General features: G+C 40.8%; 1 protein-coding gene and 1 long non-coding RNA gene across 3 annotated transcripts; both read right to left on the bottom strand.

Moving 5' to 3' along the window:
* Positions 1–5,367: 5,367 nt before the first annotated feature.
* Positions 5,368–7,529, bottom strand: LOC118940182. The gene is made up of 2 exons (XR_005036732.1): positions 5,875–7,529; positions 5,368–5,764 (listed from the first exon to the last, which is right to left on the bottom strand). It is a non-coding gene; the product is annotated as an uncharacterized LOC118940182 (long non-coding RNA).
* Positions 7,530–9,384: 1,855 nt separating this feature from the next.
* LOC110495014 (oocyte zinc finger protein XlCOF6-like) lies at positions 9,385–18,001 on the bottom strand. 2 transcript variants are annotated; one of them, XM_021570362.2, is made up of 2 exons: positions 17,394–18,001; positions 9,385–11,907 (listed from the first exon to the last, which is right to left on the bottom strand). In XM_021570362.2, exons 1-2 carry the CDS (start codon positions 17,725–17,727, stop codon positions 9,743–9,745), a joined length of 2,499 nt encoding a protein of 832 aa, XP_021426037.2. In that variant the 5' UTR covers positions 17,728–18,001; the 3' UTR covers positions 9,385–9,742. The 2 variants fall into 2 exon arrangements, with proteins under 2 accessions (XP_021426037.2, XP_036804470.1); XM_036948575.1 differs by having other exon boundaries at positions 9,385–11,904; positions 17,394–18,000.

An 18,001-nucleotide genomic window follows, 5' to 3' on the forward strand; every position in this document is an offset into this window, starting at 1 on the left:
ACAGTACAGGTCAGACACACCTACTCATTCAAGGGGTTTTCTTTATTTTTACTATTTTCTACATTGTAGAATAATAGTAAAGGCATTACAACTATGAAATAACACATATGGAAACATGTATTAACCAAAAAAGTGTTAAACAAATCAAATATATTGTATATTTGAGATTCTTAAAAGTAGCCACCCTTTGCCTTGATTATAGCTTTGCACACTCTTCACATTCTCTCAACCAGCTTAATGAGGAATGCTTTTCCAAGAGTCTTGAAGGAGTTCCCACATATGCTGAGCACTTGTTGGCTGCTCTTCTTTCACTTTGCAGTCCAACTCATCCCAAACCATCTGAATTGGGTTGAGGTCGGGGGATTGTGTATGCCAGGTAATCTAATGAGGCATTCCAACACTCTCCTTCTTGGTCAAATAGCCCTTACACAGCCTGAAGGTGTGTTTGGCGTCATTGTCCTGTTGAAAAACAAATGATAGTCCCACTAAGCTCAAACCAGATGGGATGGCATATCGCTGCAGACTGCTGAGGTAGCAATGCTGGTTAACTGTGCCTTGAATTCTAAATAAATCACTGACAGTGTCACCTGCAAAGCACGACCACACCATCACACCTCCTCCATGCTTCACGGTGGGAACCACACATGCAGAGGTAATCCATTCACCTACTATGCATCTCACAAAGACATGGCTGTCTCAAATTTGGACTCATCAGACCAAAGTACAGATTTCCACTGTTCCAATACCAATTGCTTGTGTTTCTTCACCCAAGCAAGTCTCTTCTTCTTATTGGTGTCCTTTAGTAGTGGTTTCTTTGCAGCGATTTGACCATGCAGGCCTGATTCACACAGTCTCCTCTGAACAGTTGATGTTGAGATGTGTCTGTTACTTGAACTCTGTGAAGCGTTTATTTGGGCTGCAATTTCTGAGGCTGGTAACTCTAATGAACTTATACTCTGCAACAGAGATAAATATGGGTCCTTTTCTGTGGCTGTCCTCGTGAAAGACAGTTTCATCATAGTGCTTGATGGCTTTTGCGACTGCACCTGAAGAAACTTTCAAAGTTCTTGACATTTTCCGGATTGACTGACCTTCATATCTTAAAGTAATGATGGACTGTCGTTTCTCTTTGCTTATTTGAGCTGTTCTTGCCATAATATGGACTTGGTATTTTACCAAATAGGGCTATCTTCTGTATACCACACCAACCTTGTCACAACACAACTGATTTGCTCAAACGCAGTAAGACAGAAAGAAATTAACTTTTAACAAGGCACACCTGTTAATTGAAATGCATTCCAGGTGACTACCTCATGAAGCTGGTTGAGAGAATGCGAAGAGTGTGCAAAGCTGTAATCAAAGCAAAGGGTAGCTACTTGGAAGAATCTCAAATATAAAATATATTTTGATTCGTTTTTTTTGGTTACTACATGTTTCCATATGTGTCATTTCCTAGTTTTGATATCTTCACTATTGTTCTACAATGTAGAAAATAGTTTTAAATAATAAAATAAAAACTTGAATGAGTAGGTGTGTCCAAACCTTTGACTGGTACTGTATATAATGAACATACTAGGTCTATACTGTTCCTGTATGGTGTAACAATACATCACGTAGATGTATATAATGAACAGACTAGGTCTATACTGCTCCTGTATGGTGTAACAATACATCATGTAGATGTATATAATGAACAGACTAGGTCTATACTGCTCCTGCATGGTGTAACAATACATCATGTATATAATGAACAGACTAGGTCTATACTGCTCCTATATGGTGTAACAATACATCATGTAGATGTATATAATGAACAGACTAGGTCTATACTGCTCCTACATGGTGTAACAATACATCATGTAGATGTATATAATGAACAGACTAGGTCTATACTGCTCCTACATGGTGTAACAATACATCATGTAGATGTATATATAATGAGCGTCCACTAGGGGTGTTCCGCATACTATTCAGACAATAACGTATTGGATTAATCCAATCTTTTTTACAAATTCGCACAGGTTTTCGCTGACATAGTTGAATAATACTGATAGGAATATCCATGAAGTAGTGAATGTTTTTAATAATACTGATAGGAATATTCATGAAGTAGTGAATGTTTTTAATAATACTGCGAGGAATATTCATGAGGTAGTGAATGTTTTTAATAATACTGCGAGGAATATCCATGAAGTAGTGAATGTTTTTAATAATGCTGATAGGAATATTCATGAGGTAGTGAATGGTTTTAATAATACTGATAGGAAGATGAGACTAACCTGGATAAATAAAGACAACAACACTAGAAGAGGTTTATCATTGAGACTAACCTGGATAAATAAAGACAACACTAGATGTTTATCATTGAGGGTATTATAAATTCATCACAACACAATAATGATGAAGTAAAGACCCAACGGGGCCTAAAATTAACTTTGTTGGGTCCACCAGCGACTGTGGCAGGTAGATTAAAAAAATATACCAACCACTCAGATTTTTTACCAGGCCAAAATTGACTAAAACTACACCAACAAAACACACAAAAAAACGGATGAACATGCTTTGTAATGTTTCCAAAAGAATAAATGTATTATTAGTAAGAAGTAATGTGGTGTATTGTTTAATTAAAAAAAAAGTGACCAGAGTCCAATTAGTCATAGTGTTATTACTTATAGACAGTGCATTCAGAATGTATTCAAACCCTTTCACCTTAAATAGACAGGGCATTCAGAATGTATTCAGACCCTTTCACCTTAAATAGACAGGGCATTCAGAATGTATTCAGACCCTTTCACATTTTCCACATTTTGTTACGTTACAGCCTTGTTCTAAATTCAATAAAAATGATCTGTTTAATAAAATGAGAAAACAGATATCACAAGCAGCCAGGTCTGTAACAATGCTCCCTAGAAACACGACTTCCATACGGAAGTGACGTTTCCGTAAGAGAGCATTTTCGCTATCCCTAACCCTTTTCCTAACCTTTAACCTAATTCTCTTAAACCTGCAACATTAATTATCCTAACCTCCTGCATAAGTTCTCCAATCCTGGGGCCTCATTTATAAAACGGACTTACGGTCAATTTACGCAGAAAACCACGTATAAGTAGTTATTTATAAAACTTTACTTTGACGTGAAAATTATCTTATCTATGCGCAAAGTCTAGACTTAAACGTACATGATTTTCCTGCTGGTTATGTAGGGGTATTGCAGTTTGGGACGCATACGCATCCAAGCCTGTGGTGAACAGTAAGTAATTAAGAGAATGTGAAACTTGGTTGTTGGTTAGCTTTATGAACAATTTGTGAGGAATTATCAATTAAAGGTGTGAAGAATTCATTGCCAGACGCAAGGTGTTTTGAATTAAACAGGATGCCATGTTCTATAAATAATGTGTTAAATTAGAAAAAAAATAACAATTTCTGTTCTTGCGTTATTGGAAGACATTGAAAACCGAGTTTTCAGAGACCGGAATGACTTTTTTGCGCATGATGATCCATGGCTTATCGCTATCGTGTCCCAATAAATGTTCTGTTAGATTTGTGCGCTAATGTAGCACTTAATCTGGAAAGGAAGACACGCTGTAATCATGCCATACCCTTATCAGTCCAAGCACTGTCCACTCTGGGATTCCTCGCTACTGGGACATTCTAGAGCGAAATAAGAGACAGGTCAGGGTATATCACAGCAATCATTCAGCCGCATCCTGTCACAAGTGATCGAGACAATTCTCGACACGTATTGTCCACGAGATATATTCGTTTCCCATACAGCCGACGAACAGGCAAAGTCGAGTTTGTCCGCTCATGTAATTTCCCAGGGGTCATAGATGCAGTTGACGGCAAGCATATTGCCTTACGCGCACCGTCTGTAGATGAACATGTATATGTTAACAGGAAGAATTTCCATTCATTGAATGTTCAGATCTGCGATGCCCGTATGCAACTACTCAACGTATGCTTCAACTCCAGCCACTTTAATAATGGGAATTGATGGGAAATGTAAATATATCACTAGCCACTTTAAACAATGCTACCTTATATAATGTTACTTACCCTACATTATTCATCTCATATGCATACGTATATACTGTACTCTATATCATCGACTGTATCCTTATGTAATACATGTATCACTAGCCACTTTAAACTATGCCACTTTGTTTACATACTCATCTCATTTGTACATACTGTACTCGATACCATCTACTGTATCTTGCCTATGCTGCTCTGTACCATCACTCATTCATATATCCTTATGTACATATTCTTTATCCCCTTACACTGTGTACAAGACAGTCGTTTTGGAATTGTTAGTTAGATTACTTGTTGGTTATTACTGCATTGTCGGAAATAGAAGCACAAGCATTTCGCTACACTCGCATTAACATCGGCTAACCATGTGTATGTGACAAATAAAATTTGATTTGATTTGAAGTGGCCAGTGTCAACTCACGACTCATTCATTATGAGCCCCAGCAAAGTAGGGCTGCGTCTGGAAGCTGGTGAGAGTGGAGTCGGGTGGCTTCTCGCGAGTTCTTTTTTCCCCCAGTGTATAATAGCCAATTAACCGTGCAAAATAATGAAACACAATGGTTTTACCCTATTAGGTGACCGGGGCTATGCATTGAAAAGGTTGCTTCTCACTCCATTTGCCGATCCCCGAACAGCAGAGGAAATACGCTTCAATTTGGCGCACGGCAGAACAAGGTCGGTTGTGGAGCACACCCATGGGACTGCTGAAGAGCAGGTTGCGTTGCCTTGATTCATCAGGTGGAAAACTCCTCTACAAGCCAGAGAAGCTAACTTGAATAAAAATACAAAACTTAAATGTAGTTTTAAAAAAATGGGTCAACCTAAAGCAACATTTTATTGAAATTGCACACCCAAAAAGTTCCGGCCAAATAGCTGAAAACAGTTTTTAATTTGGCCCTATGGTTACTGATATGTCCCCTTGAAGCTTGTTCGTTTTGTAGCAATGCAGGTGTAAACGTTTCCACTAGCATTACAACAAAATGTGAACAGATTAAGTGGACATCTCAGTAACTGTAGGGCCCATTAGTAGTGCAAGTTTGTTTGACAATAACATTGGGTTGTGCAATTTCAAACCTAAATAGAAAATGTTGGCCTGTTTTAAGAATGAATGGTTTCCCTCCCCCATCAAAGGTGACAGGCAAATTATCGACGTGAGGTGGGCTCCACAACGTAGCCCTGAGGCCTGGTATTGAAGTGGATGCAGAGATTAGAATGCACCCCCACCAGCCTCCTAACCCACCAGCCAATGGAGCACCTGCCCCGGCTGATGCAGTGAGGAGGCAACAGCTCCTACAGAGATTGGTGCTAAGAAACAGAATACCAGATGATATATAAAGCATAGTTGTTTTTATTCACGTTGTGGAAAACGTTCAACAATTGCATTATGTAAATTAAACAAAACCCCTGCGTATTCTTCCAAGTTCAGTCCACAATCTGCCCATACCAATGTATTCAACTCGTTCTGGGTTTGCAGGACCGAGGCGGTCAACACGCGAATTGTAGACGTGGACGCAGACGTGAATGGACCCTCGACACCTGTGGCCAAACATTCCCCCTCACTCCTGGCACCCGTGGGTCTGCAACGCTTGGGAACCGGAGCCTCACGAACTTCATCCCTGCGCAGGGATGCAGACATGGACGGACCCTCGACACCTGTGGCCCCCTCACTCCTTGCACCTGCTGATTTGAGAGCCTCACGCACTTTATCCCTGGGTGGAAGGCGCACTAGCTGCAACGCAGCGTCACCCATTTATATGTAAATAAAATGAAATAAATCAGTACATATCTTGTATATGAAGTTAACCAACAACCAAGTTTCACATTCTCTTAATTACTTACTGTGATCCAGTCGTGTGGGGGTTTCATGCACAGACGTCACCGTTTCCGTGCACAATCAAGTCCCCACGTGGAAGAAACCTATTGATTTGGTGACCACTTGACCTCTTCTAGCGCCACCACCAGGTAGAGATATTTAAAGCTTTGGGTCGATTGGGTTCTGGAGGTGTGTGGTTACAGCTAATGCGCATGGTTGGCGTGGCCTGTGGTGGTGGGGGTCCCAATGTGATATCTTTTCATGGGGCCCAAAATCCCTGGCGGCGCCCCTGAGTCCACGTAATAATACGTGTTTCCTGTTTTCAATATCTTCTACCATCGCTGTGATCTCGTCTTACAAAAAAGTTTGCTTTTCTCTTTTGGTCCTTTTTGGGCTATTCCTGACTAAACCACAATTTGTACTAGCATTCTCTACGGGGAAATCGCTGATTTGTAAAGGCACGTTCAGGTGCCACCAATTCTAAGTTAATTTGAGATTTATAGATCACAGGTGCGTTAAGTTACCAATACTAAACCCGCATTCTCTACGGGGAAATCGCTGATTTGTAAGGCACGTTCAGGTGCCACCAATTCTAAGTTAATTTGAGATTTATAGATCACAGGTGCGTTAAGTTACCAATACTAAACCCGCATTCTATACGGGGAAATCGCTGATTTGTAAGGCACGTTCAGGTGCCACCAATTCTAAGTTAATTTGAGATTTATAGATCACAGGTGCGTTAAGTTACCAATACTAAACCCGCATTCTCTACGGGGAAATCGCTGATTTGTAAGGCACGTTCAGGTGCCACCAATTCTAAGTTAATTTGAGATTTATAGATCACAGGTGCGTTAAGTTACCAATACTAAACCCGCATTCTATACGGGGAAATCGCTGATTCGTAAGGCACGTTCAGGTGCCACCAATTCTAAGTTAATTTGAGATTTATAGATCACAGGCGCGTAAAGTTACAAATGGGCTTCTTAGAACCTGCATAAGCAACGTTTTCTTATGCTCAGTATCTTTTATGAATCGAACGTAAGCACAGCATCGGGAAATGATCTTACGACTAAGTTCATGTATAAATCTAAGATTTAAAAAAATATATAAATGAGGCCCCTGCTATGAAAAAGTGACTTCCAGTCGTAGCTGTATGGTGTTTTTATGGAGTCCAGTAACAGTACATATATATGTATATAATGAACATCCACGAACACAGTTAAAAAAAATAATGGCTAACACTGTCACAAAAATTAATTTCATTTATCAGATATGTTGCATTAATGAAAATTATTTTAGTTCTCTGACATGGTGGAATAATACTGATGTGAACATTCATGTGCTGGTGAATGTTTTTCATGTCAACATCTTATCACTGTTATCCCGAACAACGTCATCACATTTGTATACTCCTTTAACTTGGAAGACTAGTACTCAAATGAACTCAATGATACAATTCAAGAGGTTTCAAGGTCAGAATTAAGAAATGCACCTTCTACTAATCTACAGCGCCTTCGGAGAGTATTCAGACACCTAGACCTTTTCCGTGTTTTGTTACATTACAGACGTATTCTAACATTTATTTACATGTTTTTCCCCCGTAACAATCTACACACAATATCCCATAATGACAAAGCAAAAAATGTTTCGATTATTTTCTTGCTAATTTATAAAATAAAAAAACAGAAATATCACATTTACATAAGTATTCAGACCCTTTACTCAGTACTTTGTTGAAGCACATTTGGCAGCGTTTACAGCCTCGAGTCTTCTTGGGTAGGACGCTACAAGCTTGTCACGCCTGTATTTGGGGAGTCTCTCCCATTCTTTTCTGCAGATCTTCTCTGTCATGTTGGATGGGGAGCATCACCACACAACTATTTTCAGGTCTCTCCAGAGATGTCCGATCGGGTTCAAGTCCGGGCTCTGTCTGGACCACTCAAAGACATTCAGAGACTTGTCCCGAAGCCACTCCTGCATTGTCTTTGCTGTGTGCTTAGGGTCGTTGTCCTGTTGGACGGTGAATCTTCACCCAAGTCTGAGGTCCTGAGCGCTCTGGAGCATGTTTTCATCAAGGATCTTTCTGTACTTTGCTCCAATAATCTTTACCTCAATCCTGACTAGTCTCAAATCAAATCAAATATATTTATAAAGCCCTTCTTACATCAGCTGATATCTCAAAGTGCTGTACAGAAACCCAGCCTAAAACCCCAAACAGCGAGCAATGCAGGTGTAGAAGCACAGTGGGTAGGAAAAACTCCCTAGAAAGGCCAGAACCTAGGAAGAAACCTAGAGAGGAACCAGGCTGAGGGGTGCCAGTCCTCTTCTGGCTGTGCCGGGTGGAGATTATAACAGAACATGGCCAAGATGTTCAAATGTTCATAGATGACCAGCAGGGTCAAATAATAGTGGTTGTCGAGGGTGCAACAGGTCAGCACCTCAGGAGTAAATGTCAGTTGGCTTTTCATAGCCGATCATTCAGAGCATCTCTACCACTCCCTTCTGCTGAAAATCATACCTACAGCATGATGCCGCCAACACCATACTTCACCGTAAGGATGGTGCCAGGTTTCCTCCAAATGTGATGCTTTGCATTCAGGCCAAAGAGTTCAATCTTGGTTTCATCAGACCAGAGAAACTTGTTTCTCATGGTCTGAGAGTCTTTAGGCAATCTCCATGAGGTATTTAATGTGCCTTTTACTGAGGAGTGGCTTACGTCTGGCCACTCTACCATAATAGTCTGATTGGTGGAGTGCTGCAGAGATGGTTGTCCTTCTAGAAGTTTCTCGCATCTCCACAGAGGAACTATAGAGCTCTGTCAGCGTGACCATCAGGTTCTTGGTCACCTCCCTGACCAAGGCCCTTCTCCCCCGATTTCTCAACTTGGCCGGGCAGCCAGCTCTAGGAAGAGTCTTCTTCCATTGAAGAATGATGGAGGCCACTGTGTTCTTGGGGACCTTCAATGATGTAGATATGTTTTGGTACCCTTCCCCAGATCTGTGCCTCGACACAATCCTGTCTCAGCTCTCTACGGACAATTCCCTCGACCTCATGGCTTGGTTTTTACTCTGACATGCATTGTCAACTGTGGGACCTTACAGAGACTGGTGTGTGCCTTTCCAAATCACGTCCAATCAATAGAATCTACCACAGGTGGACTCCAATCATGTTCTAGAAACATCTCAAGAATGATCAATGGAAACAGGATGCATCTGAGATCAATTTCAAGTCTCATAGCAAATGGTCTGAATACTTATGTAAAAAGGTATTTGTTTTTTTATTTTCAATAAAATTACTACAAATTCCAAAAGTCTGTTTTTGCTTTGTCATTATGTGGTATTGTGTGTTGACTTCTGAAGGCTGTAACATAACAAAATGTCAAATGGTCTGAATACTTTTCGAAGGCACTGTAATTTAATCATTTACATTTTGCAATATCCAAATTACGTATCCAATCAAATTCAATTAGCAACATCCCAAAAATATATCCAATCAAATGTCTTTAGTCATATCCAAATCGTATCAAATTCAAGAGGTTTCAAGGTTAGAAATGCTCATTTTATTAATCTATTTTGAAATACCAATATCCAACACTAGAATTGTATACAATCAATCAAAATTCATAATCAAAATACACATACAAAAATATATATTCTGATTTTAGATTGACTTGAGAAGAATAAACAAAAACTAAAAGTTAGGCCTATTTTAGAGGAAGCTTTCATACATACAATATGATTTGATGTTGCATAAACCAAAGCACAATTCATTAGTCAAAAAATATCAGAACAATATCAGAAAAAGTCAGAACCACAGCCTCGCTATTCTCTCATGTGATTTCAGGTCCTCTGACCGGGAAAATGTCTTTCCACACTGACATTATTGGAACGGCTTCTATCCTGTGTGTGTTCCTTCGTGCCTTTTCATGTTTGCTAACTGGGTAAAACTCTTTCCACATTGGGAGCATTGGAAAGGCTTATCTCCTGTGTGTGTCCTCTCATGCTTTTTCAGTGTCCCTAACTCTGTAAAACTCTTTCCACACAGGGAGCATTGGAAAGGCTTCTCTCCTGTGTGTAATCTCTCATGCATTTTCAATGTCCCTGACCGGGCAAAAAAAATTCCACAGTGGGAGCATTGGAAAGGCTTCTCTCCTGTGTGCATTCTTTCATGCATTTTCAAGTTCCCTAACCGGGGAAAACTTTTTCCACACTGAGAGCATTGGGAAGGCCTTTCTACTAAGTGTGTTCTCTCATGTGCTTTCAGGTCCCCTAATGAGGAAAATGTATTTTCACACTGGGGGCATCGATATGGCTTCTCTCCAGTGTGTGTTCCTTCATGCCTTTTCATGTTCGCTAACTGGGTAAAACGCTTTTCACATTGGGAGCATTGGAAAGGCTTCTCTCCTGTGTGAGTCCTCTCATGCTTTTTCAGTGTCCCTAACTCTGTAAAACTCTTTTCGCACAGGAAGCAGTGGAAAGGCTTCTCTCCTGTGTGTATTCTCTCATGCATTTTCAAGTTCCCTAACCGGGGGAAACTTTTTCCACACAGGGAGCATTGGAAAGGCTTATCTCCTGTGTGTGTCAGCTCATGTGATTTCAGGTCCCCAATCTGGGTAAATCTTTTTCCACAGTCTGAGCAGTGGTGGGGCTTCTCCCCTGTGTGCATTCTCTCATGTGATTGTAGATTCCTTAACTGGGTAAAACTCTTTCCACAATGGGAGCATTGGAAAGGCCTATCTACCGAGTGTGTTCTCTCATGTTTTTTCAGGTCCCCTGATGAGAAAAATCTAATTTCACACTGGGAGCATTGATATGGCTTCTCTCCAGTGTGTATTCTTTCATGCACTTTCAGGTTCCCTGCATGTCTAAACCCCTTTCCACACTGGGAGCAGTGGAAAGGCTTCTCTCCTGTGTGTGTCATTTCATGTGTCTTCAGGTTCCCTAACTGGGTAAAACCTTTTCCACACTGGGAGCAGTGGAAAGGTTTAACTCCTGTGTGTGTGCGCTCATGTGACTTCAGATTCCCTAACCAGGTAAATCTCTTTCCACAGTCTGAGCAGCAGTAGTGCTTCGCTCCTGTGTGTGTTCTTTCATGCGTTTGTAGATTCCCTAACAGGGTAAAACTCTTTCCACACTGAGAACATTGGAAAGGCCTTTCTACTAAGTGTGTTCTCTCATGTGTTTTCAGGTCCCCTGATGAGGAAAATGTATTTTCACACTGGGAACATTGATATGGCTTCTCTACAGTGTGTGTTCCTTCATGCCTTTTCATGTTTGCTAACTGGGTAAAACGCTTTTCACATTGGGAGCATTGGAAAGGCTTCTCTCCTGTGTGAGTCCTCTCATGCTTTTTCAGTGTCCCTAACTCTGTAAAACTCTTTTCGCACAGGAAGCAGTGGAAAGGCTTCTCTCCTGTGTGTATTCTCTCATGCATTTTCAAGTTCCCTAACCGGGGGAAACTTTTTCCACACTGGGAGCATTGGAAAGGCTTATCTCCTGTGTGTGTCAGTTCATGTGATTTCAGGTCCCCTATCTGGGTAAATCTCTTTCCACAGTCTGAGCAATGGTAGGGCTTCTTCCCTGTGTGCGTTATCTCATGCTTTTGTAGATTCCCTAACTGGGTAAAACTCTTTCCACACTGAGAGCATTGGAAAGGCCTCTTTATAGAGTGTGTTCTCTCATGTTTTCTCAGGTCCCCGGATGAGGAAAATTTTATTTCACACTGTGAGCATTTATATGGCTTCTCTCCAGTGTGTCGTCTTTCATGCACTTTCAGGTTCCCTGCGTGTCTAAACCCCTTTCCACACTGGGAGCAGTGGAAAGGTTTCTCTCCTGTGTGTGTCATCTCATGTGATTTCAAGTTCCCTAACTGGGTAAAACTTTTTCCGCACTGGGAGCAGTTGAAAGGCTTATCTCCTGTGTGTGTGCGCTTATGTGATTTCAGATTCCCTAACCAGGTAAAACTCTTTCCACACTGGGAGCAGTGGTGTGGTTTTGAGGGTTTGGTCTTCTCTGGGTCTGAAGGACTCTTCCTGTTGTGAGAATCTGGTCTTTCACCTGCTGAAGACAGAGTATTTGGTTAAACGGAGAGATCTAAATGAAACAACTGTCTTTCTACAAGGTTTAATCTAGACTAGATCCCCTCAATAAAATGCATCATCTTCAAGACCCTGGTGCTTGGTTACGGAGCAGTAAGGGGGGAACTGCCCCTCCCTTCCTTCAGGCTATGATGGATGCAAGAGATTAGCTGAACAACTTCTGTATCGTTTTATTAAACAAAGATGTGCACAGGAAGACTGCAGAGAGACTGAAATGACTCTTCTGCAAGGTTGTAACACTGTGCCACCCTCCTGAGAGGAGGGCAGACCTAAATACTCTGGCCTTAACAGTTCCTTGTTTCATCCTTCCCCGGGTCAAAACATTAAATCAAGGCTGACTTGTGGGGGGGGGGGGGGGGGGGGGTTGTCTGTTTCATCCTATGTTCTTTAAGTTAAGATAGACGGAGCCAGTCACATGTGTTTATGTAGGTTTAGATAGCAGTATATAAGGCTCTATGTAAGGAAGGCCCGTTCACAGCTCACTTCAGACTGGGTATTTACGTATCTACGTTTGACTGTGACCTCTCCAGCTCGCTGACAATGAAGAGTGATTCATTTCAGATTGACTTCTAGTGTCCTATATGTGAATGTCCACAACCATCCCTAGTGTGAAGTACAGTGGTGGCGCCATCATGCTGTGGGGATGTTGTGCAGCGGCAGGGACTGGGAGACTAGTCAGGATCGAGGGAAAGATGTGCAGAGAAAATTACAGAGAGAGATCCTTGATAAGGACCTCAGACTCTTTCGCCTTCCAACAGGACAACGACCCTAAAGCACACAGCCAAGACAACGCAGAAGTGGCTTCGGGACAAGTCTCTGGATGTCCTTGAGTGGCCCCGCCGGAGCCCGGACTTGAACCCGATTGAACATCTCTGGAGAGACCTGAAAATAGCTGTGCAGCGACACTCCCCATCTATCCTGACAGAGCTTGAGAGGATCTGCAGAGGTTGAGCAGACCGCTGTAATCTGGCTCTCGTGGAATGTCATGTTTACAGGCTGTCCAGAGCTCTATAATAATAGATAATGTCATGTTTACAGGCTGAACAGAGCTCTATAATACTAGATAATGTCATGTTTACAGGCTGTCCAGAGATCTATAATAATAGATAATGTCATGTTTACAGGCTGAGCAGAGGTCTATAATAATAGATGTCATGTTTACAGGCTGAGCAGAGCTCTATAATACTAGATAATGTCATGTCTTTAGGCTGAGCAGAGCGCTATAATAATAGATAATGTCATGTCTTTAGGCAGAGCAGAGCTCTATAATAATATATAATGTCATGTTTACAGGCTGAGCAGAGCTCTATAATAATATATAATGTCATGGTTACAGGCTGAGCAGAGCTCTGTAATAATAGATAATGTCATGTTTACAAGCTGAGCAGAGCTCTATAATAATAGATAATGAGGACTACAGTGTTTCAGTTAGGGCTGACCCCAATTATTTGACTGGTCAAGTGTTTGGTCGTTAGGCTGTTTGTTGACCGAGATGGTTTTAGTTAAGCAGTAACACACATGTATATATTTGCGCCCATCTCAATGAACTAATCCATTGCGGAGGCCTAGACTAAAAGCAAATGTTATGCTTGATCCGAAAATGTGGTTGGTGGCTCCATATGGAGGGAGTGACGCAATAATGGAGCCTCCGGAGGCCAAACCGAACTCTGTGCTGCATCGCCATGGCTCTGTATAGCTCTGCATTGACATGATTGGTTGACGGTAGGTGGGGGCGGCACATCCTGTTTAAACACAAACTCTCTTCCTTCACAAAAGCTCAGCACTGCTCCGCGAAGTGAAGGAGTATGAATGCCCCGAGTTCTGCATGGTCAATACAGACGTATGAATGCCCCGAGTTCTGCTGAGGCTGCATGGTCAATACAGACGTATGAATGCCCTGAGTTCTGCTGAGGCTGCATGGTCAATACAGACATATGAATGCCCCGAGTTCTGCTGAGACCGTATCACCGTAAAACGCTGCATGGCCAATACAGACGTCGGATGGACCATGCAGCCCAGACGCACAATGCACTTCTCTCTCCAGAACGCACTCTCTCCTGCCAATTTGTGCACATTGTTTCATAACTTCATTCTGTGAATAGTTTGAGTTTTAGTGTCTATGAATTCCCCATTACAAGTACGACCAGTAGAACATCTACTGTTAATTCCTATCACTTCTAATCTACAAAATGTGTTACTTTGGTTACAGTAACCAATATTATTATTCCAGTCTTCCCGTTATCATTGTCAGAGTGGATACATTGTTGCAGAGTGGATACATTGTTGCAGAGTGGATACATTGTTGCAGAGTGGATACATTGTTTGCAAAGTGGATACATTGTTTGCAGAGTGGATACATTGTTTGCAGAGTGGATACATTGTTTGCAGAGTGGATACATTGTTTGCAGAGTGGATACATTGTTTGCAGAGTGGATACATTGTTTGCAGAGTGCACAACCTATGAAACACTTGTGAGAAACAAGTTTTGGTTTATTTCATTTCATTTATGAGTTTTGGCAATTTAGTCACTGACTTTTGTTTGGAGCGTTCCTGTCAATGTTGAGTCATGCATAAAAGTAGGCCTATAGGCTACCTGGTAGAGGTCGACTGATTAAGATTTTTCAACGCCATATATATAATTTAAAAATCGGCCGATTAATCGGTATCGGCTTTTTTTGGTCCCACAAATATTCGGTATCGGCTTTTTTTGGTCCTCAATTGGTATATTAATACACATATATATATAATAATGACAATTACAACAATACTGAATGAACACTTATTTTAACTTAATATAATACATAAATAAAATCTATTTAGTCTCAAATAAATAATGAAACATGTTCAATTTGGTTTAAATAAAGCAAAAACACAGTGTTGGAGAAGAAAGTAAAAGTGCAATATGTGCCATGTAAGAACTAACGTTTGAGTTCCTTGCTCACAACATGAGAACATATGAAAGCTGGGTGGTTCAACATTCCCAGTTCTTCAATATTCCCAGTTAAGAAGTTTTAAGTTGTAGTTATTATAGGAATTATGACGCGTCAACTATTTCTATCTATTCCATTTGTATTTCATATACCTTTGACTATTGGATGTTCTTAATCTCGGGAGTCGATAGGCTTGAAGTCATAAACAGCGCTGTGCATCTCAGCATTGCTAAGAGCTGCTGGCAAAAAACAGTAAAGTGCTGTTTGAATGAATGCTTACAAGCCTGCTGCTGCCTACCACTGCTCAGTTAGACTGCTGTATCAAATCATAGACTTAATTATAAAAAACAACAACGTAGAAATACGAGCCTTTGGTCATTAATATGTCAAATCAGGAAACTATCATTTCGAAAACTAAACGTTTATTCTTTCAGTGAAATACGGAACCGTTCCTTACATTGCACAACCTTCAATGTTATGCAATAATTATATAAGATTCTGGCAAATTAATTACGGTCTTCACACAGTTCGCAACGAGCCAGGCGGCCCAAACTGTTGCATATACCCGGACTCTGCTTGCATTGAACGCAAGAGAAGTGACACAATTTCCCTGGTTAATATTGCCTGATAACCTGGATTTATTTTAACTAAATATGCAGGTTTAAGAAAATATATACTTCTGTGTATTGATTTTAAGAAAGGCATTGATGTTTATGATTAGGTACATTTGTGAAATGATTGTGCTTTTTTCGCGAATGTGCTTTTGTGAAATCATCACCCGTTTGGCGTTGAAGTAGGCTGTGATTCGATGACAAATTAACAGGCACCGCATTGAGCTAGTTAACCTAGTAATATCATCAACCATGTGTAGTTAACTAGTGATTATGTGAAGATTGATTGTTTTTTTTATAAGTTTAATGCTAGCTAGCAATTTACCTTGGCTCCTTGCAGCCATAAGGTCCTTTTAACGCTGCACTCGCGAAACAGGTGTTCAGCCTGCCACGCAGTTTCCTCGTGGGTTGCAATGTAATCGGCGTCCAAAAAGGCTGATTACCGATTGTTATGAAAACTTGAAATCGGCCATGCCGATTAATCAGTCGACCTCTACTACCTGGATCTGATAATATTTGAGATTGTCTCAACTCACCACCACGAATGACCTGTGGAGCTTCTCAAAGTAATGTTGTCTTCACCTCAAACAAAGTCTGTTTTTTACATCCATTGAGAGTTACAATAGTTCCTCAATATATTTGAAAAAAATCTTTCAAGCTCTTTCCCTTTCGATAACCACATAGCGTGAAAGGGGAAAAATGTAATGCTCTGATCCAGTGGAAACGTCATCAAATAGACCTGATTACTTCTTATCGGTGTTTGACTTGGACTGAAATAGGTTCCTGGTACTCATTTTGGGTGCTGGTACTATTTATATGTAGGTGCAGGAGCTCCACTATACTTTAGAGCTAATATTCTATGAGAGGAACAGGAGATCAAGCAGTAGAACATTTGAGGTGCAGGTACTCGGGTCCGATGATGTCCTGCCCAAGTCAAGCACTGCTTCTTATCCCTTATGCAAATAGCTTTACAGCTGTGGAACTCTGGCGCTGGAAACTCTGAGGGGCTCAGAATCAGAATCTCAGAATCGTTTACACAATGTTGCAAGCTTGCTAGAGCAAACTTCCAGACAGACCCAAGTTAATAGTTTAAACAATGTTTCAAGTTCGTTGCAGACAGGCCATGTGTAGCCAATGTGATTTATAAGATTTAAAAAAAAATATAATTAATCAGGATTTGTTCTACCTGCAGGCTGCAATGTTTTTATTTGTTGGCTATTTTAGTTACTTTTAGGTTGATTGTTTTCATTTATATTTGGGTAGAATTTTGATTAACTATATATATTATATTATATATATTATAAATTAAATGAAACTGTTCCACGAAACTGTGCATATAAAAAAAACATAACTGGCACGCAGATCGGTAGAAATGGTAAGATAAATGGCCGTTTCTCATTCCACGAGAAAGGTTGCCAACTCCTCGTGTATTACCGGCAACTTTAGGAGAGTAATGGCAGAATCTGTGAAAGCCAGCAGAAAGAGGGATGAGAAAAGTTGGGTCAGGTTACCTAGATCTCAGGCGGCTTCTTGAGGCATTTGTCTTAATTCATCAAACCGTAAGTTTAAAGGTAAAGGTAGTTTAAGGGTGTGTCTACATATGGAAAAATACACATTTACAAATTTCGACCAATCAATTGGATTTTCAGGCGACCAAGATGTTGTTGTTGTTGGTCAGAGACAGTCCTAATTTCAGTCAATGTCATTGGATGCATTTGATCCAGTGTTAATACACGTTTTGGTGATGGCCCTACTCTGGACCTTACACACATCTTACAGTGTAGTTCAACAATTACTACAGTACTGAACAACATATTTAAGTGTAGAACGTCAGTAGAATGCCCCTTTAAAACCACACTTCTAGTTAAACAACTGCAGAGTTTGTGTCACTGATAGATAGTACTCACGGGTGTTAATCAGATCTCCAACCTCCTCCTCTTCCTCCAATGTGACAGTAATCTCCCCCTCCTTCACCTCAAAAACGTCTTCCTCTTCTTTCACTGTGATAGTCATCTCCTCCTCTTCCACGCCCAACACAGCATCGTCATTTTTATCTTCCTCCTCTTCTTTCACAGTAACATCCTCCTCTTCTTTCACAGTAACATCCTCCTCCTCTTTCACAAAAACGTCTTCTTCTTTCACTGTAACAGCCTCAACCTCTACAGCCTCATCTTCCTTCTCTTTCTCTGTCCGGCAGACATCTTCTTCTTCAAAAGGAGGGGAGTAGCTCAGTGAGCTCATGGTCGGGGTTGTTAGCGAGGTAACGTTAGCTAAATATCATTAGCGACTAGGCTACTGCTAACTTAACCACACAGACAGCTAGTTCACTAATAAAAATATAAATATGAAAATGAAGGGGTAACTAGTGGATACGACATACATGTATTTTGTTCCGGTTGTATGTTGGCTAGCAAGATACCTAACAGTTAGCTGGTTGAATCACTAGCCGTGTTGTTCTCGTTGAAGAAGCGTCCCGTCCACTAGAATATACGTCACACTAGCAACAGCGCATGAA

Source organism: Oncorhynchus mykiss, chromosome 17 (genome assembly GCF_013265735.2).
Source record: "Oncorhynchus mykiss isolate Arlee chromosome 17, USDA_OmykA_1.1, whole genome shotgun sequence".
In the NCBI taxonomy this organism is placed as follows: Eukaryota; Metazoa; Chordata; class Actinopteri; order Salmoniformes; family Salmonidae; genus Oncorhynchus; species Oncorhynchus mykiss.